At 36.0% G+C, this 15,465-nt stretch overlaps 3 protein-coding genes across 11 annotated transcripts in view; 2 read left to right on the top strand and 1 right to left on the bottom strand.

The window, feature by feature from the left end:
* Window positions 1-380: 380 nt before the first annotated feature.
* ssb (small RNA binding exonuclease protection factor La) lies at window positions 381-5,876 on the top strand. 5 transcript variants are annotated; one of them, XM_041261911.1, is made up of 13 exons: window positions 381-475; window positions 1,164-1,229; window positions 1,347-1,450; window positions 1,709-1,883; window positions 2,062-2,169; window positions 2,266-2,366; window positions 2,690-2,761; window positions 2,972-3,014; window positions 3,731-3,871; window positions 4,378-4,564; window positions 5,173-5,289; window positions 5,394-5,465; window positions 5,770-5,876. In XM_041261911.1, exons 2-13 carry the CDS (start codon window positions 1,167-1,169, stop codon window positions 5,874-5,876), a joined length of 1,290 nt encoding a protein of 429 aa, XP_041117845.1. In that variant the 5' UTR covers window positions 381-475; window positions 1,164-1,166. The 5 variants fall into 5 exon arrangements, with proteins under 5 accessions (XP_041117845.1, XP_041117846.1, XP_041117844.1 ...); XM_041261912.1 differs by having other exon boundaries at window positions 460-540; XM_041261910.1 differs by lacking the exon at window positions 381-475 and adding an exon at window positions 482-629.
* A 22-nt stretch (window positions 5,877-5,898) lies between these two features.
* On the bottom strand, window positions 5,899-9,941 carry mettl5 (methyltransferase like 5). The gene is made up of 8 exons (XM_041261916.1): window positions 9,716-9,941; window positions 8,450-8,627; window positions 8,109-8,223; window positions 7,583-7,767; window positions 6,971-7,053; window positions 6,831-6,882; window positions 6,647-6,696; window positions 5,899-5,983 (listed from the first exon to the last, which is right to left on the bottom strand). Exons 2-8 carry the CDS (start codon window positions 8,556-8,558, stop codon window positions 5,942-5,944), a joined length of 636 nt encoding a protein of 211 aa, XP_041117850.1. The 5' UTR covers window positions 8,559-8,627; window positions 9,716-9,941; the 3' UTR covers window positions 5,899-5,941.
* A 32-nt stretch (window positions 9,942-9,973) lies between these two features.
* Window positions 9,974-15,465, top strand: part of LOC121322236 (E3 ubiquitin-protein ligase ubr3-like) — a 67,686-nt gene continuing 62,194 nt past the window's right edge. For 4 of the 5 annotated variants that reach the window (XM_041261909.1, XM_041261908.1, XM_041261907.1 and 1 more), the window contains exons 1-4: window positions 9,974-10,053; window positions 10,740-11,511; window positions 13,090-13,229; window positions 14,734-14,886. In XM_041261909.1, the coding sequence (XP_041117843.1) occupies window positions 11,081-11,511; window positions 13,090-13,229; window positions 14,734-14,886 (724 nt within the window). In that variant the 5' untranslated portion in view covers window positions 9,974-10,053; window positions 10,740-11,080. The remainder of the gene's footprint in view (window positions 10,054-10,739; window positions 11,512-13,089; window positions 13,230-14,733; window positions 14,887-15,465) is intronic. The other variant, XM_041261906.1, reaches the window with a different exon arrangement.

Here is a 15,465-nt window from a genome sequence, read left to right as displayed (position 1 = left end):
TATACACCCCTAATTTAAAACATGTATAATGTGCAGTTAGAACGTTTGATTGAAACAGCCAAAGAACAGTATGTTATGAATGAATCCCCCCTTCACCTTAATGTATCTGGTTACGCATACCACAGTAATGCATTCCACATTTCATAGTACAGTTAAATACATTATTAAATGTAATGTATATAAAAATAATGCCGGTACCTACTCAATAAACTAGAATCCACAGAATACGGTCTGTGGGTTCTTTTTAACATCTGATAATCTACCCAGTAGCTAAGCAAAATAAGCGCAAAGACAGCTACACTGCTCTAATCCCGTGAAATAACAGTAGGGTAGGTGGAACTACATTGTCCAGGATACATTTCTCCGTTCCGCGGTGGCTGCTGGGCTTGTTGTATCTTTATAAACGTGCTGGAGGCGTACATGTACGTAAGCTAACACAAGTGAGAGTGTGGGTTAGTCAGCGCAAAGTATACAGGTGAAGTGGCAGGAGCTATTTGGTGTTTTTGTTGCTGTGTTTATAAAAGACCTGCGGTGAAAAATGTGTGTTGCACTCGTAGAAATATGTATATATGTATTATATTTTGTGGGTGATATTATTAACGCACTTTGTTTTGTTATACACATGGCCGGTGAGTTTTTTTTCCCCGAAGATATTAAAAAAAAAAAAAAAAAAAAAAAAAAGCTGATACTAGTTTGTCGTAAATACAGTATTGTTTATGGTCATTGTAATTTATAATTGATATTTTTTTTATTGAAAATTAGTGTTAATCAGGGTGGTAGGTTCGGTAGTGTACGTACTCCACAAAAATGTGGAGATGTCATGTTCCGGGGGGAGTCGGAATGTGCTGTGTACTTTATTATAACTTAGTTTTATAAAAAGGAAGCTTGGATTCCGTAACTTTTATATTTGACTAGTAGGCTCTTAAAAAATAATTAATTGTCAATACTGTGGAGTTACTGATGTTAAATCTGTCTATATGATAGTTATAATTATAGCTTAATAAAAGTGAGCTAAAATTTTAAAGTGTGATGTGTTTCACAGCTGGTTAAACAATACTTTCAAGATTGCGTCCGAATTTACAGTCTTGCGACTGTTGTGAAATATGAGCACCATCTGCTGTATTATGTGGTTTGCAATGAATTAAACTATCTCTTTTTTGCAGAAAATGGCAGAAAACGGTGTTCAACAAATGACTCCTCTCGAAAAGAAAATCGATGATCAAATTCAGGTGAGCACAATTTTGCTTGGTGGAAACTTTCAATTTGCTTTTGCAGGAAAGCATTTGTGTGTACAGTACCAATGTTTTGAAGTGTTGTATTTTTTTTTTTGTTTTGTTTTCTGTCAGTATTACTTTGGTGACCACAATCTACCTCGAGACAAATTCCTTAAAGAACAGATCCAACTTGATGATGGATGGGTGCCACTAGAAACCATGATCAAATTTAACAGGTGTGTGTGTGTCTAAAATATAATATATAAAGTTTTGTGCACACACACTCCACAAGTGGATTAACACATTATGTGACATACATTGCATTTCTTTTGGGAATACTAGACCGAGAATGAGATGGCAGAATTGGACAAACCTAAACAATAATTCATCACAAGCTTTCAGGACCTCAAGGTCTCTTCAGGTGAAAGATGGCAAAGGAAATACAAAACAAACTTTTTTTTTTTTTTTTTTTTTTTTTTTTTTACAAATTTCAGATTGAGTTGTTTGACAACAGATTTCAAAGTAATCCTGGAAGCTCTGAGCAAATCCAAAACTGGGCTCCTAGAAATCAGTGAAGATAAAACCAAGATCAGAAGGTCTCCAAGCAAGCCCCTGCCTGAAATTAATGACCAATACAAGGACGAAATCAAGCACAGATCGGTCTATGTTGTAAGTATATTACAAAAGCAACCAGTGAAAGTAAAATTTAAACAAATATTTATAGACAAAATATGAGCAGTTTTATTCCCAACGGATGCTTCTTGAAATATATACCAACACCTGTATACAAAGCTAAATAAGACTATTGGTGCCAGTGGGAGGTGACCATCTGCTTTTTACATTTCAGAAAGGTTTTCCCACAGACATAACCCTTGATGAGTTGAAGGAATGGTTTAATGATAAAGGCAATGTTGAGAATATTCAAATGAGAAGGACTTTGCAAAGGCAGTTCAAGGTAAGGATGCTTTTCTTATTTATCAGTTGCCCTTTAAAATCCTTTGTTTTATTAATGGTCATCATTGATAATCCCTCCCCTCCCCTCCCCCTTCAGGGCTCAGTTTTTGTTGTGTTTGACACTGGTGAATCTGCCAAGAAGTTTGTGGAGCAAAAGGACCTGAAATATAAAGAGACAGAAATGATTGTACTCCTAAAGTAGGTATTATACTTGTCCTTTTCTATTTGGGAATACTAAATATTGAGTTTTTGTGATGGCTAGAATTATAATAAATACTACAAAGCAAAGTTAATTTAATATAAACACAAATTAATGTGTTGCATTGTCCTGTAATACAATAGTTGCAGCTGTCTTATCCAGTTCTACCTGCTGGATGAACATGCTATTTGGTACCCTGTTGGTGGTGACACCAATGCTGGATTACCCTGAATGGGTACCATTTAAAAGCAATAGGGTTTTTTTGTTTGTTTATTTTTTTAAATACTGATAAATGCCCTTCTAACTTGAATTTCATTTTCAGAGAAGATTACTTTACAAAGAAAAATGAAGACAGAAAACATCACAGAGCTGAAGTCAAGGCTAAAGCAAAGCAGTAAGTACGTTCTAAAAAGCACTTGTTAATAGCCAGCCAGTCCAATGATCACTAGATAGCTAGTCTCATACTTTTACAGAGTAAGCTTGTTTAGTCACAGATCCTTTTAAAGTACAAGGATCTAACGAACAGCTATTCATGGGGGGCAACATCCAGTATATAAAAATGTTTTCCTCTTTTTTTTTTTTTTTTTTTTTTTTTTTTTTTTAGTGAGAAAGAAGAGAAGCAAAAACAGGCAGAAGATGAAGAGATGGTAAGAATGCCTGAAACTTGGAATGGGCCATGCTTAACTTGTTGAATGGTAGGAGGATACTGGGTTCCGTTCAGGAAGTTTTTATATTAACGCATCTTGACAAAGTGCATTTCCTTTTCCTTTAAAGGAATGGGGATTGTGTCCTGCTGGCAATGCATATCCCTGGTGACTGGGATATGGGGTAGACTGTATGTAAGCAATAACACACAAAGGCATTTGTCGTACTGACACAACCCACCCCTTTCAACCACCTGAAGCTGGTTGTATCGGTACAACCCACACCCTCCAGTGTGTTATTGCGCTTATAAAATGGCTTCAATATTTAGCAAAAATAAAACCAAATGCTATATCCTCACTGCAGTGCAAAATAGTCCCTATACTTTGGTAGGAGAGGGCGACTAATTGGCTAAGGAATGCTGCTGAATTTTAGTTATGCAAATGTTTACTTTAATATACTGCAGATTGAATGCACTTGAATAGGAAAATAAACTAATAACTTGTTATACATTGATATATACATTTGAGCAATTTGTTGTACTGTACAGAACCTTCACATTAATGTTATTTTAGCATAGCTATCAGGAATTCATTTTCTTAATTAATAATTCACTTTTACTCTTACTATATGTACATGAGTCTGGATATTTTAAACAGTTTGCCTGCATTTCAGGAGTTTTTCATTTTGTGAAGTTACTGTATGCCCCCTCCCTTTACAGAAATCATTGGATGAACAGACTGGCTGCCTGCTGAAGTTTTCTGGTGAACTTGAGGATAAGACTTCCAGGGAAGACCTTCAGGAATTATTTTCTGGTCATGGAATGATCAAATGGATTGACTTCACCAGGGGTGCTAAAGAGGTGAGACAAACCTTTTGTTGCAAAACAATTTTAAAGAACCAGAGCTCAGCTTAACCATCCAAATGACTTTACTGTCTTGTGTGTTCTAATGGATTGCCTCCTCACATATCCTTGGTGATGGGTATAGTGGAGGTAGCAGTATTAACCTTTTGCATATTTAGAGAAGCGCTTGTACAATTAAGCACTCAATTATGAGTTATTGAGATTAATCTGGGATTATATAGAGCTCTGAATTGCATTTAAATATTTTATACAGTGCCTATCGGTCATATTTGGCAAACACTTCCATGGGATTTAATTTGGTTTCACTTTAGTACTGTGGAAGAGTGTGTGTGTGTCATATATATGTGTGTGTGTGTATATATATATATATATATATATATATATATATATATATATATATATATATATATATATATATGTGTGTGTGTGTGTGTGTGTGTGTGTGTGTGTGTGTGTGTGTGTGCTTTATTAACCCCCCCCCCCCCCCCCTCCCCCAAATACAGGGTACCATTCTTTTTAAATCAAATGCTAAAGAAGCACTAGATAAGGCCAAAGCAGCTCATGGAGCCAACTTGCAAATAAACAAGAAGGATGTGACCTGGGAGCTGTTGGAGGGTGATGATGAAAAGGAGACTTTAAAGAAAATAATTGAAGACCAGCAACAGTCATTGAACAGAAAAAGAGGCAGAGGTAATGAGATCGATTATAGAGATGTAACTGTGTATTTCAGTAACGTTTTATATGCCTTGATCTTGCAGAAAAAGGCTTATGCTTCTGTCAGAACTACAGTCAAATTTGCTCATGTGACCACCTGGTCTAAACGACCACTTTTTATAGTGTGTGTAAGACGTACATAATTACAGGAAAGCATGTCGGACAAATAGAACATTTTGGGCCCTCTTAAGAGACCATCTATGTTAAGAGGTCACTATTAGACTGTCCATTGAGTGGTCTCTTAATACAGCTTGGACATATCATTTTTTACAATGCCTTGTTCATGATGAGAGATTAAAAAAAAAAAAAAAAAAAAAAAAAGTCTCTTACAGTCTTACTCAAAGTAAATCAGTGTCCATAGGATTAAAATTTGACTTTTTTTTTTTTTTTTTTTGTCACTTTGTGGAAACTTTTCAGAAATGCATTCATGACAGGCATGGGCTGCTCTAAATGCACAAGATGAGTTTACACTTGCATCCTATAGACTAGCTGCTTTTGGATCACGTTTAATATCATTTCCAACATCAAATACCAAGTTTCTATTATTTTATATTTCTATTTATTTTTTCCTAAAATATAAATAGGAGGTCGTAAGTTTGGAGGAAAGGGTGGCCGATGGGAGAGGGGTGGAAGAGATCAGGGAACACTGCAGTACCAAGGCAAGAAGACAAAATTTGAAAGCGATGATGAATGTGATCCAGGTAACAGGATGCAAGAAAAAAAAATGTAGTCATTAAAGGCACATGCTTGTTAAATGTTGAATATTGGACCTAGTATGTCTTAAACCTTGCTTTCACCATCCCAGAAACGTTAAGTGCAGAGAAGAAAGTAAAGGATGAGGAAGCCAAGGCACCAGTCTCAAATGAACCAAAAATAGGTGACTTTTTTTTTTGCTGGATCACTTAAATTTACATTGTCAACAATTCTACTTTTTTTACACTTTGGGTTTCAGGCTAATGCATTTTATGACTAGTCACCTTTTTGAAATGGTTGGAATAATTTTTTTTTGAATGACAGAACATGATAATGGGAGTCCACGGTGTGGCTTATGCAGGCAAAGTTGAACTTGAGTCTTGATCGGTTTGAACTTCACTTTTGGGTGGTTTATTATTGTTTTATATATAGTATATACTGCACATGTTTGGATAGATGCAGAGCTGTAATATTTTTTTTCCACCTAGAACCTGCAAGCCCAATGAAGCGAGCTTTGGATGATGTGAAGGCTGAAGAGGTTGGTGAACCAGCTTCAAAACAAATGAAAACAGAAAATGGCTCTGGGAAGCAGTAATTCACCACAGAGAAACAAACACAAAATGGATTATTATTTGTTTTAATCCATTCCAGTCTGGGCCTTTATTTCATAGAAAATCGTATGAAGTCCACTTCAATGTCAACCTGCAATGATAAAGACAGTGTTAAAACACTTTAGAAAGAAACAAGAGAAAATAGTCTTTCCAATGTATTGGAGCAGAAATAACACTGCTCCTGGATGTGAGCTGCAGGTTTCCATGGCACTTAATATTTTATTGTCCAGAAATGGATGCCCATCTTTAACCTGTGATAAGTTAGCTGCTGCAAAAAGTGCCCAAGTCTTTTGTACAACCAAGGAAGTGCTGCTTTGTGAACACATTTAATACTATAATGGGTTATTTAATGAGCCTTGCATTAAATTGCAGGACTGTAAAAGCTATGTTCTAAAGAACTTTTATATTTTGTGGCACCTGTTTAAATGTGCATGCATCTGAAGTGCCATCGCACAACTTGTAGTGTAGCTTTTATTTGCCAATTTTTATGTTTTAAAAAGCATTTTGTGATGTAGAACTGTTTTGAATCTTGGTCAGCTAGTTAAGTTTGTAATGTGTTGCATAAATAGCATTCCTTGCTGAATATTTCTGCATGCAGCCTTTTTTCATTTTGATTATACAGTACAGTAGATACTAAATAAAACCTTTACCAATTAGTTACCTTTTAAAGTGAAATATCTTTTGGTGTGTGTAAATACCACAGGACTAGGCTAATGTGTGTTTATATATGGCTAACACTATAATGCAGCCTTACCGACTTCTTTTTATGGAACTTGTATGATGCTGGCAAGTCGTATCTCAGCTCTAGTAAAAAAAAAAAAAAAAAAAAAAAAAAAAAAGACAAAACACATGTCTCTTTTAGTATTGAAGGTAGTGTACTCAGGTAAGTTAGTTATTTTAAATTTAAAAATCAACCAAACAGATTTTAGCTTGTTCACCTGCTATTACTTCCATCTTCACCTTCCAATCATGTGCTTTCTTCTGTATATGCTGAAAACATGTACACCAGATCAGTATAGCATTGCAAGTAACTTCACCATTCAAAACCTTCCCTCACGTAAGTGAGTGTAAAACATACTTCTCGTGTTGAAGTTTTGTGTAGAGAATACACCGCACCTGTTGCCATGTCTAATGCGGTCCTGAGAAACTGCATGTCCATACCTGTCAATAACACAATTGTTAAAAGGTTACTTACATCTCTCTCCTAATAAACATATTCACCATTCTGTCCTTTTTCAGAAAAAAACAGTGAAATAACTACTTACTCCATTTTATATTTATATATATGTATACTTCTTTTTATATAAACAAAATGTTGTGATGTGTTAGGAACCATACCAGATTTGTAAGTAAATATGGAGAAAACACATTCCCAAGAGATGAAAAAAATGGGTAAAATGTGTGTTCATTTTACTGTTCAGAATTAAAGGTTACTTACATAGGAAAAACAAACAAACACCTTATCTTCCCTTAAAAGTATTTTCTGTATTCAATTAGTTGGCAAAGATACCAATTTTTCAGCAACAGATTATAAGTGTTCCCTTACAGAATGATCTGATATTTCATAAATTTAACACACCTTTATGACTTTGCTGTCCTCAACAGCTTTTTCTTTATATTTTGTTTAATGTAAAATCAGGTAGAAAAAAGAATATTGTATAAATTAAGTTTGTGACGTTTACATACTTACCTTTGTTGCGTTTGGTTCCAAAAGGAGGGTTCATTATTACTGTATCAAATCTTTTTGAGAATCTATCCGACTGTAATAAACACACATCATACTGAATCATATCTATGTTTGGAAGCTCAAATTGTTCAACGTTGTTGCGAAATACTTCTAATGCATCTTTATCAATGTCAAATCCAACACACAACCTGGAAAGAGAGAGAAAAAAAGAACACATTACCATCTTACTAGTTTAGGATATACAACTTCTGTATTGGTAAAACCTCTGTTTAAAGATTTGTAAGGATTATGACCGGTTTATATTATTATATAATTTTGTAGGTAACGTTGAATGGGGTAAATCAAATTTCCTACCCATTGTTCTTTGAATGTAAAACGGTAGAACAGCTCTCCCTTCACGTCTATATACTGGTATTAGGACTTCCCAAATGCTCTCTATACTGAACTGATCACTTGTGTGGGCTTTGTGTGTTCACCACCTTTATGAAATGTAATATACTGGATGATCACCTTAAGTTACAGCACTTACCCAGCATCCAGCATTGCTGCTCCAACACTGAGAACGCCACACCCACATCCCAAATCTGCAACCAGTTTGTTTTCAATATCATCAAATGTGTTGTGGATTGTATAAAGCATGCAGGCTAAAAAACAAACAAACAAACAAAAAACAGTTCATGTAAACAGCTTGTTTTATCCACCTAATTTTTCTCTGGTGAATGAGCTAGACAAATAATTTCACTAAAGCTTGTATGTCATTGACTTAAGCCGGTTGGGCACTTAACATGACTCTTGATTGCACAATCGCTTCTTTTTTCACAATGCTTTTTTAATCAATGATTTATTAAATATATATTATAAGGTTCTTACCTGCAATATGTGGTCTTGTTGGATACTGTTCTAAGAGCAATTTTGGTTCCTCAAAAACATCTACTTGTTGTAAGCAACTTTCTAGCTCTTTCAATTTCATCTTTTTCATTGTTGAAGCAGGATTTGGTTTTGGTCAGTTAGAAATACTGTCATTAAAACACTATTAGCAGTTGCCAGCCTAAAACAGAATAACAACAAGTATGTCAGTAACACACATCCACCTGCAATGATTGAATATTCAAAATCGGAGCTATCAGTATAATAATAATTAAAAAAAAAAGATGACCATGACATACAATCGTATTTACAAACAAACAAAAAAATAGCAATTAAATGTTTAATCACAATGTTGATAAGTGATTCTCCAGATATATGCATACATGTACAATAAATGGAGACACCCAGACAGATGGATGAAAGAGACTGACACCTCCATATATCTCCAGAATATCATACTCACGACAAATTAAAATGATGTTTATTGACAATATAGTGGTTCTACAGATATTTGTAAAAATGCTAGGGTAACAACAAATGGATGGATGGACAGACATACACCAGACACCCCCGATATCACCCGAATCTGATACTCCCAATGACTTCTACTACATGATGTTAATACCAAGTTTCATGGCAACTGGATAAGCGATTATGCAGATACATTGTATATGGAAAAAGTCATCCCAAGTAGAGGATAAGAATCAGATTCAGCTTCAAATATTAGAGAGAAGGGTCCTCTATGGTTAATGAATATATCAGTTAAAACTTATATATTTTTCAGTAGATTACATGATCGCCAGCAATACATTAGCGTAGCAGAATCCATAAGTCAGGCTTTGATAAAATAGCAGGCTATAGGCGGCTCCTCCAGTGATTCTCAAACTGGGACTGCCAAGAAAACGTTCAGGTCTGTAGAAAATACTCGACAATCTTTTGTGAAGCACCTTATTTTATAATGTATGAAAGTGGTCAGTTGTTGTGTGTAAAATATCTCTTGCGATAATTACAGATAATCAAACATTGAATTCACTGAATTGCTTTTTTTTTTAGTGGCCTTTTCTTCCGTTTTCTGTTGGGGGGTCTAATCGTTTTAATAAGGTCCGCTAGCAACAAGGGAGTTATTATGATTTAGTTTAGGTTTCACAGTAATTCCATTTAAGTGAACGGCAGTGTGCTGTAGAGTTGTAAAAAGATTTTGGGCAAATGTCAAAATGAGGTGAAAAAGGCCCCACCTGACCCTATATTTACAAAGACTGTATATCTTACCGGAAGTCGATTTAAAAACTTCACGAAACCTGGCTGTATGTTTTCACGTATAATGCTTTTGCTGTCTTCAATCCTTTGCCATACACAATTGTGTCTTTGCGTGAATCGAGTTCGAATACACTATGTAAAATAAAAAGGTTATATCTTGTCGATAAACACAAATATATTTTATCAATCCGTAAGCCCCATACGGAACTAATAAGACGCGTGTTCTTGCAACACGCCAATAGGGAGTAACACGAAAACATTCCGTGTTGAGTCAAACGAAGAGTCGCAGAAACAAGTTCCTGAGTTTGTTTTTGTCATTTGTCACCTTGTGAAAAAAGACATGTAAGGAAGTAAGGTGTTCTTTTATTTTAACATTTTCCTTGCGATTAAACGAGTTACGGGAAATGGTCTAGATATATGTTTTAAAAGCACACGATTCACGTTATGCTTTTGACAGAGTAAAACGGTGTTTAGGCTAAGGATATTTTTAGTAAAGCTGTGGTAATGCATTTGTTATTTATAAACAGCAACAAAACCATTTTTTAGTAATCATTTTTCGCTGTTTTCCATTATCTTTCGGACAGCTGCGAATATTTAATCAGCAATTCTTTTCGGGACAAAGTACAATTCGGTTATAGTGTTTTTTATTTATTTATTTATTTACTTTTTTTGTACAGCAGCCACATCTATTTATCACTGTACAGTAGTAATATTCAGGCTGAGGGGTCCGGTTAGAGTTCACTGTGCCATTTACTGAAAAGCTACGCGCTGGAAAGGTGACAGTTGATATTATTTATTTTGGGCAACTTTGAACAACAACGAGTGCCCGTGAGGTAATATACATAAAATGATGTATGTTTCATTTTACACCCCCTTTCCCTGTGAAGAAAGACACACTGTCACATCAGGTCATTTGTCATTAAATCCCTGACTAATTTGGTCTGTATTGTAGAAATGGTATTATTATAGATTGATTAAATTTAGGCCTTCAAATTTTGTAGGCGTTGCAATCACTAAACTAATGTTTTTCTTACAGGATTGTTGAGTTCATAATCTTGGAGACGCCGGTTTAATGATGCAATAATGAGATGTCTTTTGCATCTCTGACATGACAAGGAGTAGCATGCATCTTCACTAGACTAAATTCACCACTAGGCCGGCAGTGTCTGGCCATTCTTTAATTGAGATGAAAACGTGAGCCATACCACAGGAATGAAATGGTAGCAACATGCTTCCCTAGTGACTACTGACTTTCTTTGCGAAATACACCACAGTCTCCAGGCATTGACATCATCTCGGTGAGATACCGCGAGAAAGACCGAGAACACAGCGACAAGACAACAAAAATAAAACCTGGATAACAATCCGGAGTACGTGATGGCGGCGTCGCTACTGCGCCGGGACAAGAAATCCACAGCAGCCCATCTAAAGGCCGAGCTTAACCGGACAGACAACAGCTCAGGGGTCCACCAGCTGCAAGAGCTGCTGGACAGCGTATTGAATCCGGAGAGGCCGGCAGGAGATACCGGGGCCTTGGAATGGTGCAAATGCCTGCTGGCCGGAGGTGAAGTATTTGAGGAGTTCTGCAAGACCGTTCGGTCCTATGATAACGCCACCTTGTGCGGATTGGTGTGGACAGCCAATTTTGTGGCGTACCGATGTCGGACCTGTGGCATTTCCCCATGCATGTCCTTATGCGCCGAGTGTTTCAACAGCGGGGACCACACAGGACATGATTTCAATATGTTTAGAAGCCAGGCTGGTGGGGCCTGTGATTGTGGTGACAGCAATGTCATGCGTGAAAGTGGGTAAGTACAGTAAGTTAATAGGTACATATAATACTAATTACAGCAACCCCGTATCGGGTTGACAGCTAGTTAGTACTAATGCAACATAGGACCCCACCTCACAGCTCCGTGTTGGTACAGCTGAGTTAAGGGTACATGCAGTCTGAGTGACTAGGCTATATTCGGGAGTTGAACGTAAGTGTTCTTGCGTTTCTGTGTTGAACCCAGTTTATTTTTAACCATCACATATACGCGTGATATTGTAAATGCCATGTAGTCCTGTCAAGGCCAAATCCAAGCATACTTGCTAGGATACATAGAGACAGTATTTTAGTTTTTCAGTTGGACGATTTCATTACACTGCAGTAGGATTAGATGTATAGCATCCTTACAGGAAATAAATGCTATTGATATTTCCTATTTAGTATATACTAGCCCCATGTCAGGGAGCTACATCTGGGTGTGTGTTGAGCAACTACAGAACTGTGGCAATCCGTGGGTACACACAAAAACACCACCAGTTTCAAGGTTGTGTTTGTAAACAAGATCGATTCATTGGTCAATTGCCAATTCTGTTGAATTGGAGCTGAAGCGCACTGTGCTCTATGAAAATTCACTGTATATTTTAGGGCAGTGGACAATTCATCTCCTTGTTTAATGCTTAAATTAGATGATGGTGACAATTTATGTATTGTCACCCTAATGTGAGTGAGGGTGACTACTAACACAACTGACTGGAAATTAAGATCCCCAATCCCTTTCTCGCTGAACTTAATGGGTGCCTCTTCCTTTAGTGACTGCTACAGTTGTTGTGAGACTGGTAAATCTGTAGTGCCTTATTCTGTATGTTTGACTTTTTCTAATCAAGCCAGTGAATTGTGGAAATAAAAGTTTTGCTAGTTTCATAAAGGTGTTTTTCATATTGAATATCAGAATTCGTAGGGAGTCATCATATCGGCTAACAGGATTTGAATTGATGATAAATTGTGACGGTTTATTTTTTAGTATTGGGAGAGACTTTACTATGCAACAGTAACTCAATTTTAGTGCTTGATAATAATATTGTATTATCAAACTAGTTATAGTCTTGATCATATTTTTTTATAACATTGTAGCATATTCCGATATGGACTGGCATTTTGGGATTATCTCGAAGGTTTATTATTATTATTATTTTTTTTTTTTGGTAAATAGATCACATGTACTGTAGTTAACTTACAGGTTGACTTTATAGGCTGTGTATGAGAGTACAGTTTAACCCATTCCATTTGCAGTGTTGTTTTTTCCTCTTTCCTATTGTTCCATTCGTAATAAGACCTGCTTGCCCTTGGAGATCAGGCTCCAGGTCCCCTGTGACCAGGGCCTGAGCTGTTGGTTGTAAGAACGTGTCGTGATTTTCTTGGTCTCATCTTATGAGTAAAACATACATGCCCTTGTTTTGGATCATGACCTGCGGTTCCCCTTACCAAGTGTTCATATTATATCACTTTTTTTCTGTGGTTCTGTTCGTTTGTCTAAATTCTTCCAAATTCCCATAATTAGACAAATAAAAGCCAAAAAAGCATACTGAACGTCATCCTTTTCTTATTTTTTATTTAGGTTTTGTAGACGACACCGATCAAAAACTGGGACAAATGTTCCTTCAGTCCCCAGAGATCTGTTGTTGATGTCAGAAATGGTTCTCCCTCGATTCATCATATATATCATCCAGTATTTGAGGGATGGATACAGTGAACCAGGTAAGGAGTTAGCTTGGCAAAAACCAGTGATTTCAGATGCACGCTTCTGCTGTTTTGAAATATGTCCTTACGACACTGTTTACTTACTCGGATGCATTACACCTTGGTGCATTTTACCTCTTTGATAATCATGCATTGTGATGCTACAATATATTAAGGAAGGAATATTAAGGAATTGTGTATATATAAGGAATATTAAGGAATTGTAAATTGAGTTATTAAAAGTAGCAGAGCCCAGTAAGTTTGAGGTTTACAATATGAGGATTCTCTCCACATTTGATATTATTAATATTAAACCAAAATTAGAAGACTTACATTCTGCAATAGTAAATGATTAACCCTTTAAGGACCGGGATCGTGTTAACACGATCATACTGAAGTGGGGTTCTAGGACCGCGATCGTGTAAACAGACTTGAAACAGTACATATCATTGCATAGGGGAGGGACTGACATTCACTATTTGATGGTTTTTCTCTTCAAGTGCATTTAGTGTTTAAAGTGCAGACATTTTACAGCTGCCTGCAGAAACAAAACATCACAGGAACTTGTTTAGAGCGAATTAAAAAAGGGGAAACACTGCAAATCTTATGTATTTGACTCATAATTATATCAGAACATTTATTCTGTCGTGTGTGTGTGTGTGTGTGTGTGTGTGTGTGTGTGTGTACATATATATATGCGTGTGTGTCTGTGTATATGTGTGCATTTGTTTACAACATTTATAAATATCAAGAAATGAGTGGATATAAGCAGATACTGTTTCATGGTCTAGGTGTATCGGGTATGTTTTTTTTCCTTCTTACTGATAATAATGGAATGAGTAACTATTATTTTGAGAAAATAATCAAGAATAGTGTCCATTATTGCATATATAAAGACTCTGAGAATAAATGTGATTTATGTCATTGCAACACTCAGGTGAAACAATGTCTTGTAATTTGCCCAAACAAATAATTTTGAACAGAACTTTCAGGATTTGTATTGTAAGATTCCTATATTACTCGATTCATCAGTACATAAGAACATAAGAAAGTTTACAAACGAGAGGGGGCCATTCGGACCATCTTGCTCGTTTGGTTGTTAGTAGCTTATTGATCCCAAAATCTCATCAAGCAGCTTCTTGAAGGATCCCAGGGTGTATATTAGTAGCCTATATTACTTTTTTTAAGGGATATACCAAAACAGTCCTAAACTGAAAGTGTGAGTGCTCTTGATGAAATTTATGGAAAAATAACAATGAATGATTTTTTTTTTAAATGTATTTATTATAAACAAATAAATAAATCCTTAACATTTTGTAATTGAGACATCAGCCGCGACTGCATGTGATCGATTGCATGCAATCACGCAATCGGATTGCACCGAAATTGCATAGTGTATCGTGGCCTTAAGACTTGAAGATGTAGTATATTAGGTTGAAAAAAACTGAAGATCTTTAGGATTTAAAGCTCAGCATAAGTGTTGCTTAAGTAGTAGTATATGTTTTTATGTCCATAACATCAGGTCCGGCATCAGAGAGGGATCTTCAGAAGGTTCTTCAGCAGCTGGAACCGCAGATTTCATTTTTGGAAGAATTAACCAAGATGGGAGGAGCCATGCGAACAGTACTTACAAAGATCTTAACAAACCAGCAAAGCTACAAAGACTTGACCATGGGTAACTTTATCAATTGCTTTTCATTAGGTTTCCTTTTCCACATACCCAGTGTTCTGTGAGTGGATATGAGACTGCACAAAGGGCAGTGTATAGGATGTGTATAAGGTCTATAGGATGGCAATTTTGTCTACAAGCGATGGCCAAAAATGAAATGAAATGCAGTGCTCATTTATTTTAGTATTTGACTAACACATAAATGCAAAAATGTACTATTGCCATTTTTTTGTTCATCTGTGTCCCCCTTTTTAATGTCATTTTTGCTGCTTTGCGTGCATTTTTTTATTTGAGTGACTTTATGATGATGTTTTTAGACCCTGCCCTTTGAAAACTTCAGTTCTACTGATGTCTTTGTTGTTCTTCAGAGATTGTGTCATTGCTGAAATGACTAAAATATATAGTATTACAGTGAAAAACTGTAACAGAGGGATTGAGACTGCTGTTATAATTTACATTGTCTATTTAGTACAAAAAAATGTAGTGACAAGATCACAACATTAAACTTCATTACAATTTACTGATGTAGCACCTAACAACTGGGAATATTTTTCTGACCTACATAGAATCTGTATTTTGCGGGTG

Source organism: Polyodon spathula, chromosome 10 (genome assembly GCF_017654505.1).
Source record: "Polyodon spathula isolate WHYD16114869_AA chromosome 10, ASM1765450v1, whole genome shotgun sequence".
Taxonomy (NCBI): domain Eukaryota; kingdom Metazoa; phylum Chordata; class Actinopteri; order Acipenseriformes; family Polyodontidae; genus Polyodon; species Polyodon spathula.
This window is presented reverse-complemented; position numbering and strand designations above follow the sequence as displayed.